Genomic DNA, 23,158 nt, shown 5'->3' with positions numbered 1-23,158 from the left:
GACATTTCCTGTGGGGAGTGAGGAAGCTGGGGGAATAAAATCCTTAGTGAATGTGCATTGTTGATATGAAAACAGCCATGTTGAGGACTCCAAGGCCTTCATCTCGTCAAAACTGGCAAAGCCGTTACCAAGATGGACCAGCTCAGCAAAAATGTCAAAGCCTTCCTCAGGAATGGTTATGAATGATTTGCCCACCAGGAGACTGATACAGGGAGGCTGCAAATTCTAAGCAAGCCTGGGCCAGTCTCAGCCACATAATAAGACTCTGTTTTAAAACAACAAAATGAGGACTAGAGAGAAGGCTCAGGGTATATACATACACTCTTGTCAAGGACCTGAGTTCAGTCCTTAGCAACCACATCAGGCCGATCACAGCTACCTGCAACTTCAGTTCCAGGGAATTCTACAACTTTTTCTGGAGCCTGCAGGTACCCACACTCACATGGGCATATATCTGCACACTGATATATACACACAATTTAAAAATAAAAAGAATGTTTTTAAAAAGCAACAAAACTTATGTTTCCAATCTGGAAATTTAATTTAGTGTTTAGGGACAGTATTAAGTTGGGCCAATTTTGTTTGTTTGTTTGTTTTTGAGACAGGGCCTCTCTACATAGCCCTTGCTGTCCAGGAACGTACTGTGTAGACCAGGCTTGCCTAAAAATCAGAGCTCCACCTGCTCCTGCCTCTCAAGTGCTGGATTTAAGAAGTGCACCAATATGCCTGGCAAATTGAGGCAATTTTAAAAGGAACATGTCCAACAACATTTCACTCTTAAATAATGCTTTTACTGTACAATTTTTTTGTATATATGTTTGATCAGTTCTGGAAAATTATCTTCAATTTGATAGCAAGCTATCATTTCCTGTCAGTGAGCTAAACACTGTAACTAAAAGCCACCTGAGACAATTTTAAATTGTATGTAGGTGAGGTCAGAGGACAACTTTCCTTGTCTCCAGTGGTTCAACTCTGGCCTCAGCAGCCCAACAGTCCCCGCGTAGGCGGAAGGTTGTTCTGCTCACTCTCACAGTCTTCCGTCTGCGGCCTGTCGGCACCCTCACTCTTTACTTCTCTATTTCTCTCGCGTGTAGTGTTTGCGTGGATGTGTGGCGTGTGCTGAGGGAACTGTTTCTTCAGTTTTTGTGTCATGTGACTATAGATCTGTGGTTCTCAACCTGTGAGTTGTGACCCCTTTGAGGGTGGAACAGCTCTTTCACAGGGGTCATATATCAGATAACCTGAATATCAGATGTTTACATTTATGTTTCATAAAGGTAGCAAATATTAGTTTATGAAGTAGCAACAAAATAATGTTCTGGTTGGAGGTCGCCACACCATGAGAACTGTGTTAAAGGGTCAGAGCATTAGGAAGGTTGAGAACCACTGGTCTAGATCATTTTCACAGTGTTTACACCTTTTCCTTATTTACTTGAGCAAGGGTCTCAAGAAGTTATCCCAAACTGGCCTCTGGCCCTTGATTTTTCTGAGTGCAGGGAACACAGATATGCACCAGGACAACGGATCTTCTCTTGTGTGAGGGGAAAGCTAAGAATCTGAGGTCACCTTTGTATTGCCCAGACTTAAGTTAACTGCATTTCTGTTTTTACATAACTGTCATTCCTTTCATCTATCTGTCCCAAAGTTTAATTCAAAAGAAAAAAGTATAATAATAATGATAATAATAATTTTCAAGGTTTGTGACTCTTCCAGCCAGCAGATGCCAGCTAGAACAGTCTAGGTTTATCCTTGACCCCTAGGGCACCACAGTTCAGGGCTCACAGACAGTAGGTTCTATCACTTTCCCTCCAGAGTGACCAATCATTTTTGTCAAGGGACACCAGACACTGCCCTCTCCCAGAACAGTGATCCACTAACTTCACAGCTCTCTGACACTTTACATGTCCCTACTTTACCCCCTCCCCATTTTAGTGAGGTTACAAAAGATTATGTAGTCAAAGCTGAACATGGTGGCACATGCCTGTCACCCAGTATTTGCACAGCATGTACAAGGCCCTTTGTTCCATTAAAAACCAAAACCAAAACCCAAACCAAAACCAAAAAAAGCATGGAAAAACAAAGCAACCCCCCCAATAAAACCCCAAATGGCAAACCAAATTGAACAACCGCACCCCCCCCCCCAAACTACCTATTCTCTGGGCATGGGCATGATGGCTCGCACCTTTAATCCTAACGATTGAAGGTAGAGGCAGGTAGGTCTCTCCGAGTTCGAAGCCAGCCTGGTCTACGAGGTTCCAGGCCAGCTAAGGCTACATAGTGAGACCCTGCCTCAAAAAGACAAACAAAACCAAGCAAGCAAACAAACCCACAGTACATACTCAGCTATTACTGGAAACACACTTCTCCCTAAACACACAAGGGGAGAGTTCACAGAAGTAACACGAGCCTTATAATGATAGTGTTAATGGCTGCCAGTGGCTATTCTGGGCTAATAGTGGCTGTTTTATCATTAATTTCTTAGTAATAATGTGCTTTCCATTGGCTTTACTCGTTATTCAATACCTCAGGGTTTCTCCTGTATTTACGTACACACCTGCGCAGGCAGGGGCTTGAGCACATGATTAAAGGGCAAAGGTCAACCTCAGATCATCCCTCAAGTGCTGTCACTTGTGTTTTAGACAGGATCTTTCTCATGGGCTCAGCCTGTCTCCATCTTCCCAGCACTGGGGTTACAAGTGTGCACCACCATAGCTGGCTTTTTATGTGGGTTCTAGGGATGACACTCAGGCCCTTAAGGGCTTTACAGCATGCACTATACCAAGGCACCAACCCAGCCTTGCCTTCTGGAATAATTTTTCTCCCTCTAACAAAGCTTGCCTAGCAATGGGTGTGTGTGAATGTGGGCTTTACAGCTAAGAGCTGAAACCAAGATATACAGAAGGAAGCGAAAGGGTAAAGTAGCTACTTTGAGTGGGAGGCTAGCCTGGGCTACATGTCACCTGCCTCCACAAACAGGCTACGTGCTGTCTCAGTTCTGTAAGTATCTTCCAAAAGGAATGTCTGGGCTAAGAGTGTATTTCTATAACTAGGTTCTTACTGTGGCCCTTAGGTCAGATAAGGACTCTCCTATCCCCTAATAAATAGAATCCATATTTTAAGACCTGTAACCATTCACTTATACATTCTTTTGGTCCTATCTAGCACTCTGTACCTGCTACATATATAACTTATAACACACTTCCTCCTTCTCTTTAAGGCCCTTCCCCCCACACGCATTGGAATTTCTATGGTGCTCATGAAGTCCCGTTAGCACAACTTTTAGTTTAAAAGAATTTTTTTTTAATCAACCAGTATTGTTAGTCTCAGCCATCAGGCCTGACAACAATCTTCTAAAGTTAGCTAAGTCTTTGGTCTGGCACACTAATATACGACTGATAATTTAGGTTACAACAGAAGCTTGTTACTTTTCAGTCATGTTCCTGAATAATCCAGTCCATTAAATAAAAGGAAAACCCAATCACGTCAAGGGTAGAACTCTGTTAAGCCTTGCGGGGTTGCTTGTCACACACTTTACCAGATTATAGGGCTGAGAGGGAAGGGTCTGAGTTTGCACGTCTTCTAGAGCTAACAGCACTGTAGAAAAATAGATCCCATAGATCATTTGACCCGACAAGGGAAATTACCCATGTTAATAAATTGTTCCTGTGTAACATGTAGAGGTTCACATGTGTAGTGCTGACAGGCTGAGTTTGATCCCTGGACCCCACAAGATGGCAGGAGAGAACAAATCCCGAGAGCAGTCCTCTGAACTCACCCTCACTGGCACATGCAAGAATATTTTTATTAAAAAATAAAAATATGAAATACAGAAATGTTTAAAATTATATTAATAAGCCACTTTATTAAAACAGCATAATTCCTCTGTGCACTGAAAATATACAAAGAAAAGTACAGCTCTCATCCCTCAATGAAGAAACCTCTCTTTGCAACAGAAACCATTACAGCAAACCACAGGGCTCAAGATGGAGAGAACAAGCGGGCGTGTGATGCCCTGCCCGTCATCCATCTTCAACACATCCTGCACCAAGGCTCAGGGAGCATCTCAGAGGAAGGAGCAGATGTCTGCTGTAGGACCATGTCTCCTAGAAATGTCAGGACAAAGTTCAACAGCATGGCTGCCTAGACAGGACCTGAACAATGACAGCACCAAGAGACATGCTAACACGGAAGGGGAGATCTCATGGGGCCCCATCCTACACAAAAATATGGGCAACTAAGGAGTGCTGAGAGCCAGAGAAACCATCTTCCCAGGAAAGAGCACTCCCTAAGAACACAGACACAACATTATAAGGACTGAGAAGGCCGCATATTTAGGAATATATCTGTGAATGTATATATAGTTAAATTATCTGCACATGTATATACAATTAGAAAAAAGAAGGCCAGGAACATGAGCGAATTTGAGAGAGCAAGGTGGGTGGTGCACAGGGCAGGGACTAGGGGTAGGAAAGAGAATATGGAAATTATATAATTGCATTTTAGTTTCAAACTATTTTTAAATCATATTAATAAGGCATACCAGTACACATCTTTAACACCTGCAATTAGGAGGGTAGCTAGAGCTACACAGTGAGACCCGGGTTTAAAAACAAGCCTTCGCCCTGATGAGGACAACAGCTCTAGTCTCTGAGAAGAGCGAGCTGAGGAACATGATCCACTGAGGGAGCACTACTGAAGTAACTGGCTGTCCGCCCTGCAGTGGCCAGGAAAGTCAGCTCCTACCTTCTCTGCTTAAGTATGGTCCAGCCCAGCTCTAGACACAGAAGACAGCCTCAGAAGCCCAGGGACACAGGCAGTGCCATCCTATAAAGACACTTAGTCTTAGCTTCTCTACAGGATGCTTTTTAACTCATAACCCTCTAGAAATATGAATGAACAAAGCCAGAAGAACAAAAGGAAGCAAGATATTTTGTGACATAGGTGTGAACAGTCTCAACATCACATGTGGGCCTTTCCCTGGGTCAGAACATGTAAAGGGGTTTTCTAAAGCCTTTTTCCTGCACATACTCTAGGAGGCTAGTTTTTTGTCAAATTGACACAAGCTAGAGTCACCAGAAAGGAGGGAGCCTCAGTTGAGAAAATGCCTCCATAGATCAGGCTATAGGCAAGCCTGCAGGACATCTTCTTAATTAATGATTAATTGGGGAGGGCCCAGCCCATTGTGTGTAGGGCCACCCCAGGCTGACTGTCCCAGGTTCTATAACAAAGCATATTGAGCAAACTAGGAAGCAGCACCCCTCCATAGACTTTACATTAACTCCTGCCTCAAAGTCCCCTGCCCTTCATAAGTTCCCATCCTGACCTCCTTCAAATATGGACTACAATATAGAAGTATAAACCAATAAACCCTTTCCTCTCCAACATTCCTTCGGTCAGTGTCTCATCACAGCAACAGTGATCTTAACTAGGACACCTTCTGAGCAGTGCAAACTCTGAGTTTCATGAACACACGGCACCCAGTTTCCCTCAGCTCACAGCTGGCAAGGACAGCCTATTCCAAGATATCTCTGGCTATTCTAGATAAGGAGGAAAACACTAGTATTCTATAGTTCTAACAGTTTCAGAATCTATCACTTATTGAGATGAACATTCCAAAATAAACTTCGGAGTTCTAAAATGAGTACATCATTTCCGTGTTTGAGAAATTACATGGAACCTCCAAATAATGCAAACTCATCTTGAATTCAAGTGTAATGCATCAAAATTTGGTGGCTACAAGGAGTAACACTGTTTACCCAAGCAAGCTCCGAGGCAGAGATGTGATGAAGTCTAGCCTGAACTGTATGACATCCTTGAGGGGGAGGGGAGCAGGTAGATGAGAGGAACAGGGGAAAGGAAGGAGGAAGACTCAAACATTCCAGTCTCACCAATTTATCTGTTTATTGATTGGCTTTTTGAGACAGAATCTCGTTGCGTAGCTCTGGCTATCCTGGAATTCAGGATATAGACCAGCTTTGAACTCAGAGATCCACCTGCCTCCAGACCCAGCTCATTCCAGTTTCTTGAGGGGGGCAGATGTGCATCTTCCTTTGATTGGATAAGCTCTGTACTCCCTCTCCAGCCACAGCCTCAAGGAGGCCAAGGGACCACCAGTGAACCCTTCCTAAAGTACTCAGAAAGTGATTTAGTCTGAAGTGTGTATTATGTATTGAACTTCAAAACAAGCTCCGTGGAGTTCAGTATGTTCTGATTGACCATCCACACCCTGGAGGGGACAGAACAGTTTCAAGGTTTTCTGTACTGTTTATATTAATTTCCCCTGAATTAAAAACTTTAGAACCAAACCACTTTAGCCTATAAAAGATTTTTAAAGACTTGCCTTAGTGTACCTAAAAGCCTTTTTGATGATAGAGATCAACAAAACTCCACCCCACTTTCTCTGATCATAAAAATGTGTTTTTTTAAACTGTTACTTCTTAAATGACGTGAAACTAATGAGAACCGGCTGCTCTTGGCCTCGTCCTCTCTGGAGAAGATGACTCTGTGCTTCACGACCCTCTGCCAGGCCTTGCAGAGATAGGCTCTGTAGTCCGTGTCTCCATCGCACGGGTGCTTGGAGGAAGAAGGCCCTTCTGCCGAGTCTGAGCCTTTCTGCATCAGACTCTGTGTTGTTGCGAACAGCAGCAAGCGGTACTCGGTGACGAGCCTCTCCAGGAGCTGAGAGCACTTCTTCAGCGTTGACTCCTGCAGGGTCACACTCTCTCCTCCGCTGACTCGGTCTATCCAGTAAAAAGAGGACAAGCTATCCACAATGAGAAGGCAGAGAGAGGGGTGACTGCACAGCAGGGCTTCCAGGGAGTGCAGTGTGAGCAGTAACTGCATGCTGCTGGTGCAGTACGCCAGGAACAGCCTGCCAAGGCAGAGCTTTATGCTTTCCTCCGAGCTTTGTGAGAGTCTATGCTCAAGAACTGTCACAAGCCGCAGCATGTCAAAGTGGTAATCTGTATCAATAAATAAGACTTCTATTTGCAGTCCACCCTCTGATTTTGGAAGTATACATCGGGCTGTTAAATGATAAAGCATTTCTGTTTTCCCCGTTCCTTCTGGACCATGAAATTCAAGAATATCACCTGTGTAAAATTCAAAAATGTAAGTCAAGATCCAGCAAAGCAACAGTGGGCCACAGAACAAGCCTCAGAGAGCTTTACAGAGAGGCTTATTGAAATACGAACTAAAAATCAAAATCTACTTGTTAAAGTGGATCTATATAGGCAATTGCAAATAAATAAGGAATTCATACGGCATCTTTGGGAAAGGACCAGGTTTTTTGTTGTTGTTTTGGTTGGTGTTGGGAATGAAATCCAGGTCCTCAGCTGTGGTAGGAAACAGCTCTATTGACTACACCTCCGCCCAGTAGTAAGAGAGCTGAAGTGGTGCAAGGGAACCTCCCTGAGATGGGCCACATGACTCAGGGGCATCAGAACATGTGTTGTTAGTGGCTGAACCCGAGTTCAGGCCCCACAGCCCACATAATGCTGATGCAGTAGCATTGTGGTGAAATAGGGGTGCAGACAGGAGAACCCCACTAGCCTGTTGCACATCCACGATTGTCCTGACTGTGTGTGCTGTGGTGTAAGTGCTCACATACACAGATTAATATGAAACTGTCTTGAAGGACATAGTTAACCACATAAAAGCCCGAGATAGAACCAACCTGTCAGCAGGCTTCTTTAGTCTTTCAAGAATCTAACACTGGGAGGAAAAGCCTGTTTAGCAGCTATGTAGCTCATGGCCAATCTTGAGCATCAGTGACTGGATTAGAAAGTGGCCAGTGAGTTACACCTCAGTGCATGTCTGGGAGATCTGCTGTTGCGACAGGTAAATCCCCTGATGACCTCATATGATGGAATTCTTGGGAAGTGGGAATGTAGAAGGTAGAAGCTACTGGAAGAAATAAGTCACTGGAATTAGGGCTCTGGAGAGTATCTTGCTCTGGCCCCTTCCTGACCTCAAAAGTGAAGAACAGTCTTTCTGAATGTTCTTACCATAATGGTAGTGCTGAGGCCAAGTGACCACAGATGGAACCCTCTGAAACCACAAACCGAAGTGAATACTTTCTCTTTAGGTTGTTGTGTCCTAGTGATGTGACAGTAACTAATACAATCTCATTCCATTTCCTACTGCCTTCCTCAATGGTACGGAGCACTCTAATCCCAGGACAAGCCTTCTTAACGCACTTCGGCAGATTGCTTTCCTAAGCCTGTGTCTCCCTTAAGAAGACAGATCACACCATCCTTCAGCATGGCTCATAGAATCAGCACTGGAAAGTACTTCTAAAAGTGGGTTCATAAGGTTCTCTAAGACCATACATTATGAAAGGCCCAGTGCTGGGGATGGAGTGAAGGCTCCGTAGTTAAGAGGACTTGCTGTACTGGAAGAGGACCAGGTTTGATTCCCAGTACCCAACATGGCCACTCATAACTAACTCCAGTCCTAGGGACTCCAACACATGCTTCTGACCTCCATGACTACTGCACAACATAAAGCAGATATTCACACAGGCAAAATATCCATACACATAAAACAGGGGGAAAGATACTAGAAAAGAGAAATGCAGCTGGGCATAGCAGTGCTGTTCCTAACAAACATCACATCGGAATGCAGTCACTAAGGTCTTCTAACTAAAGTCCCTGCTGATATGTTTCAGGATGAATTCAGATCAGTTTTACTGATCTTATAAACATGTACCATTTGTTCCTTAATATAAAAAATTGTTCAAATTTTAAGTGGGATAGTTATTGTAAGTTTATATGAAGTTATGATCTCATATGTTTGTGAGCTGTTACCAAAAAAGTTGGCACCTTTGTCCAGCCAAAGTGCTGAACATGGCAATTTGAAGTTTAAAAAAAAAAAAGAAGAAGAAGAAAAAAGAAAAAAAAAAGAGAAGAGGAGGGAGGAGAGGGAGAGGGGGAAGGAGGAGAGAGAGGGGGAAAGAGGAGAGGAAGAGAAAGACAGAGGAGAAGGAGAGGTAGAGGGAGAGGGAGGAAAGGGAAGGGAGGGGAGGAGAAAGGAAAGAGGGAAGGAAGGGGAGAAAGGGAGGGGGGAGAGAGGGGAAAGGAGAGGAGACGAAGGAGAGAGGAGGAGAGGGGAGGGGAGAAGAGAAGTGAAGAGAAGAGAAGAGAAGAGAAGAGAAGAGAAGAGAAGAGAAGAGAAGAGAAGAGAAAACAAAAACTCCAGAGTTTGGCACTTGAAAAGCTTAACCTGACTTGGCGGGAAACCTGGATGTTCTGGCCCTGACAGCTCCTTCTGGATGCTGGGAGGAGCTGGAGCTAACAGATACGGCAAGGGCCTTTAGAGTAAGAAAAAGAGCCAAAGCCTCCACCTCAGTACCAGCCTAAACGTGTAGCCAACACTGAATTTTCAGATTACAATTCCTAGTTCTAAGGACCAAGAAACTGGGCACTGCAGTAAGCAGCTTCCATCTGCAAATACATTAAAAATGTTTCCACAGCCCAGAGCCCCAGGATCATCCTGCAACTTAAGAAACTTCCTATAACAGATGCTGGAAGTGTTACTAACAGAAACTCCAGTCTTGGGTCTGCCCACCAAGTTCTGATTTAGTTTTACAGTAAACGTAAATAAATGTAAGCACATGGTTTTGGTAGTGACTAAACATGACGGTGTTCTTGAAGTTTCTATAATATTTGAACGCAAAAAAAACAGCTATAAATTTCCCTAATACAGTTTCCTAAGGCCCAGCTTATCAACATAAGCACATGTGAAACAAGCCCAGAGTCCTTCAGGCTGCAGGAGTTGACAGGAGTGGATGACAAAGGGCCGACAACTGAAGCAGCACAGGAAATGTCAGTGCAGGCGCAGAGAGGGCAGCAGCAAAGTTCCTGTCCGTCATCTGGTGCCTGAGGAGCAGAGGAGCCCACTGGAGCAGCTGAGCGTTAGGTGGATGTAACACTTACATGGTGACACCAGGGGTCACTGAGACCATCACACAGCAAATCATTTGTTTCCTTGCCTCAGCCATCAAACTATTTTCTTTTCAGGAAGCTTAATATCCCTCATTTTCATTTCCATTCACCAGCAATGTTGGGCTCTGAGACTCCTAATACAAAGTTCCTTTGCAGAACGGGCAGAGGTGGTGCACGCCTTTAACCCCAGCACTCGGGAGGTAGAGGCAGGCCAGTCTCTGAGTTTGAGACCAGCCTATACAGAGTGAGTTCGGGGACAGCCAGGACTACACAGAGAAACACCCCCTCCTAAAAAAATAAATATAGTCATTTCCCCTTTAGAAATATCCACAGTCAAAAGTGAAAGCAACGACCACCCTCAGGCTGGGTGTGGTGATAGATACTGGTCATCCCAGCACTCTTGAGGGTTAACCTCGGCTACACAGTGAATGTGAGGCCATCTTGGGTTATAAGAGGCCCACACTCAAACAGACAAATGCACACAACCCTAAAGCCTGTATTGTTATTTCTAATTACTGTTATTCAGTATCATGAAGTTTTAGCAAACACACAATGTATAGCTGTAATGGGAGCGAGTACCAGGGGTGAAGAGTAACTAGATCAACAGTAGTGAGGGCACAACAAACTATTCAAAGCAAAGTGATGTCAATCCAAACTAGACAGCTATAAATCAGGATATTAATTAGATAGAATAGTCTAAAAATATAAGAGATGGCTCACCAGTTAAGAGCACTTCCTAATCTTGCAAAGGACTCAGGACTCAGAGGGTGGCTCACAACCATCTATAACTCCAACTCCAGGGGAGTCAACACTCTTTTCTGGCTTTCATGGGCACAGACAAAACATATTCATACATATGATATAAAACAAACAAATCTTAGGGGAAAAGGTATGCTGGAGCACAATTTATTTAAAACAAAACAACCAGAAAAGGAGAACCAGAGAAATAGAAGGTATAAAACACAAAACAGGGTGAAAAGCAGATAGGAGAAATGTAAGGAAAAAGCCAGGATCCTACCATGGACACACTTTATAAACCAAGTGAAAATAGTATGTACAAAGAACCTAAGCAGTTTTTGTGTTTTTTCCTTTATCATTATATTATTGTCATCACCATTATTATTGGTTTCCTGGGACAGCATCAGATAGCCAGGGTGGTTTTGAACACTCTATAAAGCTAAGGCTAGCCTTGAACTCCTGATCTTCTAGCTTCAGTCTACCAAGAGTTGAGATTAGGGATGTGTATCACAAGAAGGTTGTAATGGTATCACATACAATGAACTTTTAAAAAATTATTTTGGATAGTATGTGTATATATGTAGGCTAAAATATATATTAAATAAATTAGATGTATTGGCTACTTATAATCTCAGCATGCTGAATGCTGAGGCAGGAGGACTGCCACAAGCTCAAGGTCTGCCTGGGCCACATAGTGAATCCCAGGCCTTGCACAGCTTCTGCTCTTACCCACCTAAGTGCCCTATAGAACCAGGTAAAGAGAACCACATGCTCTGTCTTAGTCCACTTAACCTAGCATTCTCAATGATTTTTCAAAAATATTTTATGGGTTGGAGAAATGGCTCAGCAGTTAAGCACACTGACTACTCTTCCACAGGACCTAGGTTCAGATCCCAGCCAGGGCATTTGATACCCTCACACAGACATACATGCAGGCAAAATTTACATAAAATAAAAATAAATAAGAATTGTTTATAAAAACCGTATTTCTAATTATGTATGAGTACATTATCCACATCTGACGGCAAGTGCCTGAATGAACCAGATGTGTAAAGCCCGCTCTCCTAGAGCTGAGGCGGATAGGAAATGCCTGCCAAACTCTGGCCCCCTGGAGCAGCCCAAACTCTTGACTGCTGAGCTCTCTCCAGTCCTGGTTCTCAAGTTTTATCCACATTGACAGGATTCCTTTATACAGAAGAAAAGCATTTCATTGTGTGTGTGTCAGAGTGTCACTTTGAAGCCAGGCTACCCTCACTCTGGTGACCTCCTCAGCTGTCAATGCTGAGATTACAGGCGACAGCCACTGCACCACTGTCCTGTTTCATCAGAGACGTGACAGTTCTGATTCTTCGCGCTCTCAACACTTCGGACTTTGCTTTTGTTTTAAACAGTGTCATCCTGATGAGTATGAGGGAAAAGAACACTTTATAATGTGAACAGGTCAGCCAGCAAGAAGACATAACGATAATAAACTTTTATATGCATAAGGCTCAAAGCCCTAAACATAAGAAGCTAGACAGACAGAACTGAAGGGAGAAACAGCAACAGTCAGAAACATCAGTAGCTTACTCACTCCAGTAAATGGCTAACAGCTAGAACAGGCACACTCGGGTGAAGCAAGAAGGCAGCAATTACACCAAAAGTCAGCCAGGGACAAGAGTCATCAAGAGAGCACATGGCCTATGGATAGGATAATACAGAACCCAAACCCCATTTATCCACAGACAGACTTGTACTAAAACCACAGCAGCACTGCTCACAGCTCCTGAGTCATGGTGACCTCACAGTGAGAATTCCCCACTACAGAATCAGTTACTGGGCCGGAGACATGACTCATTAGTTAAGAGTGCTTGCTGCTCTTGCAAAGGATCTGAGTTCTATACCTAGCACCCACATCATAGCCACCCATAACTCCAGTTCCAAGGGTTCCAGTGCCTTTTTCTGGCCACGGCAGGCACCAGGCACCCAAATGGTTCATAGACATATACATTAGCAAAACAATCACATGCATAAAATAGATAAATCTTAAGGGGGGAGAGGTGTGCTACTGATACATGCTACAAAGACTGATATAAAAGTCTACCTTAATTACATTAAGGCGTCCAGAAAGGGCAAGTTCACAGAGAAAGCTGAGGCAAGTCTACAGAGAAAGCTGGCTATGGTTTCCTAGGGCTGACTACTAATACAGATGGGTTTCTTCCTGGGGTGACAGTCACACATCTGTATGACTATACTAAAACTCAATTACAGACCTTAAATTCTATATATTACACTGAAATAAGCTTAAATAGTCCATCTTCCCTGTAAGGTTTCCTAGTATCATACAAGTTACTACCTATTTTTCTTGCTGGAGAAATAGTAATGGAACAATTGGGAGCCTGAGGACTTCCCTGCACCTCTGCTAACTTCTAAGGAAAAAGAATCAAAACTAAGCCAAGCAGAATTCCCATAAACCCTGTGTGCTGAAGATGATGTCACCTGACAGACTAGGAGGGATTGGAGCTCCCTATAGTGTGCCTCACGCTTAGCCTACACCGCCTCCTCTGTGGGCTATGTGTGGAGCACAAGCTCGGGTACCCGGTCTCACAGAACTCCGCCACAGGCTCTTCCGATAAGCACTGTGTTTTACCGTGCACTGGCGAATCTTCATCAGCAAACAGGTTGGGTTCTAGTTCTTTCAAGGAGCTTCTGCCTTCAAGTCGGGCAAGGAGCTTACAAAAGAGAGAGAGGGAAAAATATTATTTAAATTAAACATTCTAGAAATTATGTAATTTCAAAAATCTTTAAGACTACAATTCTGAAGACTTAGAGAAAAATATTAAAAAGGAAATATAACTTAGGAGACATATTATATTTAAAATGTTATTATTTATGAGTATATGTCATGTGTACAGAGGTGCCTGAGGCCAGCAGAGGTTAGATATCCTGGATCTAGAGTTAACAGTGGTGTGAGCACCAGTGTGGGTGCTAGAAACCTAGTGGGTTTCCTTTCTGTGGCTGTGATATAACACTCTGACCAAAAGCAACTAAGAGGAAAAGAGGGTTTAACTGGATTACGCTTCCAGGCTACAGTTCACCACTGACAAAAATCAAGCTAGAAAAGCAGAAGCCATGGAGGAACACTGCTTGTTAGCCTGCTCTCTGCCTCATATTTAGCTAGCTTTTTAAAACAGCCCAGGACCAGAACCAATGGATGCCACCATACTGGGCAGGACCCTACAGGATCAATTACTAAACAAGATAGTCCTCCACAGATATGCCTCTGGGTCAGTCTGATTTAGGCAATTCCTCAACTAAAGCTTTCCTCTCAGATGGTTCCAGGCTGTGTCACATGACAATTAAGGCCCACTATGGCAAATTCCTTGAGTCCTTATTTCCTGTCTGAGGATGCAGTGATCAACCATCTCAAACTCTTGCTGACACAAGTACCCTGCTCGATGGACTTCCGTTAGGTATCTGGTCACAGCAGTGAGAAACATAATACAGAGAACACGGAGCGGGGCTGCAGCTGTGATAAGTCTGACCCTGCTTCTCAGGCCTTCGGAAGTGGCTGCAGGAGGAATGTGGAGGATTTAGAATTATGGGCAGAAAAGCTCTAGAAAGCTGTATGCAGAGCTAATGGGTCATCCTGGTGGGAGTTGCAAGACAAGAAGGCAGAGAGAAATGGAGACAGTGAAGACCCGGTTCCTAGTGACAGTTCAGGCTACAGTCTAGCAAAGAATCTGGCTGCGTTCTGAACTTGGGTAAGGTTAAATTAAAAAGTAATGAATTTATCCAACTAGTGGCAGAAATCTCAAGACAGGACTACATCAGGCTATCCCCTGGTTACAGGTATACAAACTGTAGGAGTGGGAGGGTCGCGGAGTTTTATGCCATAGTTCCAGAAGGCCGCCGGGACCAGTACTGTGTGGCAGGTTTGGAGGTCAGTATGTGAAGCTATGACAATGCAGCCCAAGCATCAACAGAGAGCTCAGAAGATGGCGGGACCATCAGACATCCTTGTGGGGAAATCTGTAGCAGGGAACAGCTCAAGAGAGAAGCTATGTGTGCTGCAGGCCAGAGCTAAAATGGAGGGAATTCCCCACAACCTTTAGTTAGTTTAGTTCAGTTAGGATGCCCTGACCTAACGGCACTGTTTCTGCCTGTCCAGAAATCATTTCTCATTTGAGTGCTCAGACCTGAGTAATAACCTACACATCCTGTGATGACTAAAGAAGCTCTCGATGGAGCCAGGCATCCCTTAAGGACTGCTGAGCTTTTGCTCTGGAATGTCTGGGTAGCCTGCAGGTGAATTAAGAATAGGATAAATGGCGTGCATCTTTAATCCCAGCACTTGGGAGGCAGAGGCAGGCGGATCTCTGAGTTGGAGGCCAGCCTGGCCTACAGATCCAGGACAGCCAGGGCTACACAGACAAATCCTGTCTCAAGAGAGGAAAAAAGATTAAGATAACGGGCTGTGAGGTATTAAGAGCTGCCTTTGCTCCTGTAAAACTTGCTTTTTCCTATATTTTTATTATATAGAGCAAGAAGAATGAAATAACTAAGAGAAGTAAAACAGCTGCCCAGCTGTGGATTCCATGAACAGCTGTAATGCACATCTTTCTGATGTCTGCTTTAAAACCAACTTCAACCCTCTTCTACACAGCATGCTGCTTGGTTCTAAGACTGCTGTCTTGCTAGCAGTAAGAATAAATTCATTTGGGGCTGGAGAGATGGCGCAGTGGTTAAGAGCACTGACTGCTCTTCCGGAGGTCCTGAGTTCAAATCCCAGCAACCACATGGTGGCTCACAACCATCTGTAGTGAGATCGAATGGTGCCCACTACTGATGTCTGAAGACCCTACAGTGCACTTATATATAATAAATATATTTTTTAAAAAGAATAAATTTATTTAATGTAAATTTGAATTGAGCCTGTCTTTGTTTTCTCCCAGAGGATTTGAAGCCACACCAGAGCCCCATTCCACCAAGAATGTCAAGTGCTAGATATGGAGCTACAGGGTTAAACATCTGTGCTACTGGGTTTTAGTCTTGCTTTGGTTTGATCTTTCCCTGTACTATGTTTACAGACCACAAGAGAATGGATTTTGGGCTTCCACATGGTTTCTAGCATTATCACAAACAGGGCTCCCCATTGCAATAGGGTCATAGACCCGGATGCAGCTGGGCTCTTGGGCATAAACTAAGGACATATGCCTAGGATTTGGTGGCAACATAGGCCATGGACATAAACACAGACCCTCCTGCAGTAAAGCCATAACCCAGTCATGGCCCTCTGCAGGAGCATGGACCCAACATCACCGTGGCCTTGGAATGAAGTGCAGACCACTCAGCTCGGTACTGCCCATGGTGGCAACATGAACCACAAACATCAACATGGCCTCAGGCTGCAGCACAGACCATAGACATCTGAGTGGCCGTCAGTGGTAGCACGGGCCTGGACATCACCTGGTAGTGTAGGCCACTCACAGTGGTGTGGCCCCTGGCAGGCAACCAGCATATCTTAATTGGCAAGCTCCAGGTCCCAGTGATAGACCATGTCTCAAAAAAACAACGTGGAACAAGACCTGACACGCACATAATTGTGAAAAGAAAGGGAGGGAAGGAAGGCTTTGAAAGTAACTTTTATTCACCTGAAGTAATTGTCTTCTCTGAGGTTTACTATCTCAGTCTACTAACCTAGGCCTGGAAGCTTCTAGTCTCCATACATATAGACCTAGAATATTTTCAGTTTCCGAGACTCACTACACAATAAGCTCACTCTCTTTCTTTCTGGTCTCGGGGTAGCGGGTTCAACTCAGCTGTTCTGGCTCAAACTCCTCTCCAAGCTGACTGATTCAATCTGGCTTCTCTTTCTGTTGCTACAGTATTGCTCTGCTTGACCTCAAACTAACTCTAACTCTAGCAATCTGTAATAATCTTCTGACTCCTTCTCATTTTCTGGCTCATTCTGTCTTCATCTATGTCTAGCTTGTTTTCTCTCCATAACCTATCTCTGTATAACAGTCCTGGTAAAACTGCCTCCTTTCTCCTTTTTCCTCTCTCTGCACTGTCCCTTAAGTAGCTTCCCTTTCCTGTTTCTTCTCATGAGAGTTGGGTGTATCCTATTCTGTCAAATCTTTCTCTGATTCATCACTTTGTCTGCCCCTCAGTTAGACTTTCAAACATGGGTGTGTCTTTCTACAAACTAACTTTTACCATCAATGTTGGGGATTAGATGTGTATGCTAAGGCTGAGCCACACCACAATGAGAAACAGCTTTTTATCAGTAAATAGCACAATCTTGGGGTTCATGGTATGACCAAATATCCTGCAACAGAGGGCAGGCAGCTGGAATGGACAGTGGGTAGGAATAAGAAGCAACTACCCTGATGTGAAAATGATCAATGTGGAAGTTTGGTTTTATCACAGATATTCCCTAAAATTAGAGGATATGCTGGCTAGATTTTATGTCACCTTGACACAAGCTAGAATCATCTCAGAAAAGGGAATCTCAATTAAGAAAATGTTACTACCAGATTGGCCTGAAAGCAAGCCTATGGGGATATTTTAATTAGTAATTGATATGGGAGGGCTCAGGCCTTTGTAGAAGGGCTGGTAGTCCTGGGTGTTATAAGAAAGAAAGCTGAACAAGCCATGGGAAGCTAGCAAGCCAGTAAGCAGTACCTGTCATAACCTCTGCTTTTCCTGCCTTGACTTCCCTGGATGATGGGTTATATGGTGAAATATGAGCTATATGAGGAATAAGAGGAGATAAACCTTCCTCCCCAAGTTGCTTTTGGTAAGAGTGTTTTATCATAGGACAGGTGACTAGAGCTAGGCATGGTGGCCCATGTCTATAGTTTCTGATGCTTGGGAGGTTTAGGCTGGGGATCTTAGGTTTCCAGTATTGCCTGGACAATAAAGTGAAATCCCATCTCAAAAAATTAAAATATAATGTAATAAAATCAGAAGACTAATTCTTTCCACATGTGAAATTAGACTCCTCAACCACTTCCAAAATTCAACTGCTCTAGACCCAGACTTGGATCTTGAACAAAGCATTTATCTGTATTACACAGAAAGACAACTGTTACTCCAATATGATATGATTAAATCCCAAAGTTCTAAATTTATTCCCAGAAGGACTGCTGCTTTATAATTACCTTTTCAAAGCAACCATTTCATCAGGCTAAAAGGAAAGATAAATGCTTAAAAGTCAAGTGAAACTGTAAGGTTATCAATTTAAATATTACATTCAAAAGCAATTTGTAGAGACTAAACTTTGAACTTATGTTAGTATTTTTTCATTGGGTATATGGTTAAGCTGTAATTGGGAAGGGCAGTCAGCGATGGCACAGTAGGTAGAGTGCTAGCTGGGCAAGCATGAGGACTTCAGTTCAGATGCCCGGACCTATGCAAAGCCAGGCAGGTACAATGTTAGCAATCAAGCATCTCCACCACCTGCCCCACCACCCAGCAACAGCAGACACTCATCACTAGCTACCAAGTTGTGACACAATCCCACTGTCACTATGAGCTGCATATCCCCCTCCCCCTGAACTTGGGCTATACCCCTTATAAAAGGCCAGGCCCTCCTCTTCCCACTGTCTTTTTTCTTCCATCCTCACCCAGAGGCAGCCTCTATATATTCCTCCCTAATAAACCTCCTATATGAGATCTGTTGTACAATGTGACTTTTATGGTGTACATAACTTAGATGGTGACATATAGTATACATATGTAACACTTGGGCGTGGGAGGGTGAATAGAAACAGAATCCCTGCTTGTTGGCCCATCAGCCTAACTAATTGGCTTCTGTATGTGGCACAGCATATGAACATGCACACACAAATACACATTTTTACTGGGGGATTACACCAGACTATTTCAAATTTTCAGTTAGAAAGAAATGTCTATAAGATCTTAGAAAGAGCTACGAAAGTTTAGACTCAATTTTTTTAACCTCACTGCTCATTACTGAACCCAAGGCCTTGGGCATGCTAGGTGTGCTGGTTAGTTCTCAATGCCACACAATTTAGGGTCACTCCGGAAGCTTCAACTAAGACTGACCTGTAGACAAGTCTGTCAGGCATTTTTTTGATTACTGATTAATGAGGGAGAGCCTAGCCCACTGTGGGCAGTACCTATCCTCACTTCCCTCGGTAGGTGGTTTTAAGTGGTATTCCTTACAGCCTCTGCTTTGGTTCCAGCCTTGGTTTTCCTCAATGATGAGCTGTGATTTTGAAGTGTAAGCCAAACAAACCCTTTCTTTCAAAGTTACTTTGTCATGGTGTTCTATCACTGCAAACAGAAAAGTAAGACACGAGGCAGTGCTGTCTGAGGCACACTGAGTCATTACAGGGCTAGACAGTACAGAGGTTCCTCCATCTTGTATTCTTGCTGAGGTCATCCGAGGTTTTTAACTAGAATCTAATCTCTTTGGTGGTGAATCCCATAAAAACAACCCAACTCTGTTCTAGGAACCCAAGGTCTGGGTGCCTAGCTAACTTATCTTAGCTTTCCTTAAAATTGCCTGTTTGTGCAGGAACCCTTCCCAGCTAACTGTTCATCTGAGCTGCTGGTTTGCACAGGACCTGCCCTTAAGCTTCTCCTCAAACTTTACTTTTTGGACCCCTCCTGCAGCTGCTAAGGGAGATGCCTTGATGAGGTCTCTGCTCTTCAAAACTCTGTGTTCTATACACTCCTGGGTCCCTGAACACTTTGGTATAGTCCCAGCCAGCTGGAATAAAAACTTTCAGGCAGCTATAAACTGTCTCTGTGTTCATCTCTGGTAGGCTGGCTACCAGTAACAAAAGGAACTTGGACGTTTTTTAAAGTTACATTTATTGTATGTCTATGTGTGCACATGCAGGTATGTCATGGCACATGTGTTAAGGTCAGAAGGCAGCTGCAGAAAGCACTCTGCTCTTCTACCATGTGGGTCCTGGGGTTCAAAGTTGGTTGTAAGGCTTCATGGCCTTTACCCACCAAGGGTCTTGCCAGTCTTTACCCTCCTTTTTTGAAACAGGGTCTCAAGGAACCCCATGCTGACCTCAAGCTCACTCTGGAACAGGACAGCCTTGAAAGCTTGCCACCATGCCTGGCTTTATGTGGTGCTGGAGATCAAACCCAGTCCTGAGCATACCAGGCTAGCGCTCTGCCAACTGAGGGAGTTACAGCGCCAGCTCTGCTACTTTTGATGGAGATAAAGTTTGGACAAAACCTCCCATCCTATCCTCTCTGTATGACTACTTCACTGCTGAGACAAAAACATGTTCAAAGCAGGTGTCAGAAAGGGAGGGAGGAGGAATTATTTTGTCTCAGTTCTATGAGACACAGACCACTGTGTCAGAGAAAGGAGGTTGATCACATGGCATCCAGGCAGCAGAGAGGACACTGAACCCTTGTGCTCAACTCACTTTCCTTTTATTCAGTATGGGATCCCAGCCCATGGGATGGGCAGAACCTGTATTTAGTCTTTCCACCTCAAGTAACCCAACCTAGAAAATCCTTTATACACATGACCAGAAATTAGTTTTCATGGTCATTGAGCTAACAATTGAGAGGAACCATTATGATCTTCCAACTTTCCCTAGGGAAGAAAAGTTCATTTGCACATGCTCCATACATCATATGGTTTGTTCTAAGCCACGGTTGCTATAAACCTAAAGTGTCCTGGAGCTCATTATGTAGTACAGGTTGGCCTCCCATGCTGGGATTTCAGACACGCAGCACTGGCCTGGAGAGAGGTCTTCTAGTGGGCATTTTAAGAGCAGGGAATACTCGACTGCGCTCAGCAGTATAAAGGTCGCTGGGGATGCTGATGGCAGATTCTATGACTAGAGGGAGCTAAGGAAGCAGAGGCAAAAGGCACAGATTACTCTGTAACAAGCAAAGAAATGGAGAGAGAGGTTGGGGCACCACAGAGTAACATCTTGGTTTTGCTTTTTATCTTGTTTTGTGATTCTGGTGGGAAAGACCAGTAGATACAAATGCAGAATCCAACCATAGTGCTTCTCCCTGTAACCTTAGTACTGAGGAGGCAGAGGCATTATGAGTTTAAGGCCAACCTAGACTATGTGAGACTCTGCCTCAATAAACAAAAATAACAAAAAGGAGTGCAAAAGGAAATGACCATAGGAGTAGCAGAGCAAAATCCTTTCTTCGTTTAAAACAAAAGTGTTTTTTAGCCAGGCAGTGGGAATGCACACCTTTAATCCCAGTCCTGAGGCAGAGGCAGGTGGATCTCCATGAGTTCCAGGTCAGCCTGGTCTTCACAGTAAGTTCCAAGATAGCCAGGGGTATATAGAAAAACCCTATCTTGAAAAACAAAACAACAAAAACAAAAATATGTATTTTAGGGGCTGGAGCAATGGCTCTTGTAAAAGGTCAAGGTTCAACTCTAATTACTGACAGGGCATCTGAGAACTATAACCTCTCCAGTGAATCTGATGGTCATCAGATATGCATAAGGCAAAAATGTATATAGATAAAAAAGTTTATTAGTCTGTGATTACACAAAACCATTTTTAAGTAAATGCTATTTTGTCTTACTTAATATTTGTATCTGACAAAGGGGCAACTCTGTAGCTTTTTTTTCCCCTATGAAAACTAGACATCCTTATCAATATTTATAGTGTATTACGAAGTTGCCATGTTCAGTGCATTTAGAGACAAGCCTGGTGGGGGATCTGGGAGGAAAGTGAGAAACAGTGTTGTGTGTGTTTCCATTGTCCCTCACTTTTACACTGAGAGAGGCATACTCCACCTACTTCTTAAAGCTCACTTCCCAACATCCTTTGTTCCGACTCTACAGAACCACCGGCTGCTCCCCTAAGTCACTGGCTCTCACCCTTCCCAATGCTTCAGCCCTTCAGTTTTAGTACAGTCCATCATGTTGCAGTGTCTCCTGACCATAAAATTATTTCTGTTGCTACTCCATAACTGTTATTTTGCTTCTGTTATGAATCCTAATGTAAACAGTTTTTTGAGATAGAGGTTTGAAAAGGGGTGGTGCCTCACATGTTGAAAACTGCTGCCCTACATGTTGCCCTTGCTAAATGCAGACCATACCTGAGCTGCTCCCTCCTCCTCAACAAACCACTGCAGATAGTCCGTAAAATGGCAGCTTAAGGGGCTGGGAATTGTAGCTCTGGTGACAGATCCCGTGCCTAGTAACCATGAAATCCTGGATTCCATGCTTGGCAGTGGATAACTGGGCACCGTAGCACACACTTGTAAGCCTAGCATTCGGGAGGCGGGACGATCAGAAGTTGAAGGGAGGAGCCGGAGCCATATCTCAGTTAAGAATGGGTATTGCTCTTACAGAGAAGTAACTCCAGCTCCTGATCATCTGATACCTTTTCCTCTGGCCTCCAAATTCATCTGCACACACGGGTATATATCAACCCACAAACACATTCATTCACATAATTTACATAAATAATTGGTCAAGGTTATCCTAAATTGCACAGCAAGTTCAAGGCCAGCACGAGCTACCTAGATCCCCTCTGAACACATGAAAGTCAACTCCTCCTACAATTTGCCTTACAGACCCTCTTTTAGAGAGGCATGCTTTTATCATATACTGTACACTTTACAGCAGCTTCAATTATTACATTTTGTTTGTTTGAGAGAGGGTCTCACTATGCAGTCCTGACTGGCCCGGAACTACCTACATAAACCAGGCTAACTTCAAACTCATGGAGATTTCTTTAGTGCTAGGATTAAAGGCATACATGGTGATGTCTGTTGATTTGTTGTTGCTGTTGTTTCTTACTCCCAACTCTTGGCTGGAACAGTACTCGAACCAGTAACACACGTTAACGGCTAACGGTTCCTAAATGAAATGGCTTGTGTGGCTCCGAAGACACAGACCACAGGGGTATTCTGGGATACAGAGGGCCGGATGCCACAAGCCGGCAAGTTAGAGGTGAAGCAAGCTACCTGAAATTAGAAAACGTCTACTGATGCCTCAAATGGTGGGCCTCCCTACCTCAGCTCCTGCCACACAGCTCGCCACAGCGGATAGGTTCACTGGCGGCTGTCGCGCCGCCTCACGGTGGCCATGGGCGCCGCACGGCGACCTCTCCCTATGGTGCGCGCCCTCCCGCCGCCCCGTGGCTCTCACCTCCGTCCCGGATTCTGCCCTGCGAAAGTCGCTGCACATCGCCCCGCCAGCTTCTCGGGCTTAACCTACCCGCCAGCAACCCCATTTAGCAAAAGCGTGAGACACACAGCCAGTCAGAGCAATGGCCCCGTGTGCGCGTGCGCGCTGTGCGGGCTCGGAGCCCGAGAAGCGGGAGCATGCGCAGTAAGGCTGCGGCGCTCTTTCGGTGACGCCAGTCTCCTGCGCCTCCTTTAGTCCGTTCGTTCTCTTCTGTTATTCGTCTCGGCATGTTTTTATCAGGCAAAATTAACATGTACTTGATTTCAAGTTTCATTTAATTTTTTTAGAGACAGACTCCCTATGTAGCCCTGGCTGTCCTGGAACT

General features: G+C 44.2%; 1 protein-coding gene across 1 annotated transcript; it reads right to left on the bottom strand.

Moving 5' to 3' along the window:
- Window positions 1–6,010: 6,010 nt before the first annotated feature.
- Window positions 6,011–22,932, bottom strand: XRCC2 (X-ray repair cross complementing 2). The gene is made up of 3 exons (XM_080936265.1): window positions 22,795–22,932; window positions 13,312–13,393; window positions 6,011–7,091 (listed from the first exon to the last, which is right to left on the bottom strand). The coding sequence occupies exons 1-3, from the start codon at window positions 22,831–22,833 to the stop codon at window positions 6,376–6,378; spliced, it is 837 nt and encodes a 278-aa protein (XP_080792391.1). The 5' UTR covers window positions 22,834–22,932; the 3' UTR covers window positions 6,011–6,375.
- Window positions 22,933–23,158: the final 226 nt, after the last annotated feature.

Source organism: Micromys minutus (genome assembly GCF_963924665.1).
Source record: "Micromys minutus genome assembly, chromosome: 23".
Taxonomy (NCBI): Eukaryota; Metazoa; Chordata; class Mammalia; order Rodentia; family Muridae; genus Micromys; species Micromys minutus.
This window is presented reverse-complemented; position numbering and strand designations above follow the sequence as displayed.

Coding starts and splice junctions, on each gene's coding strand:
- XRCC2 (XM_080936265.1), bottom strand. CDS start 22,833: ATGTGCAGCGACTTTCGCAGGGCAGAATCCGGGACGGAG. Junction 13,394..22,794: donor GGGCAGAATCCGGGACGGAG/GTGAGAGCCACG, acceptor CTCTTTTGTAAG/CTCCTTGCCCGACTTGAAGG. Junction 7,092..13,311: donor TGAAGATTCGCCAGTGCACG/GTAAAACACAGT, acceptor AATTTTACACAG/GTGATATTCTTGAATTTCAT.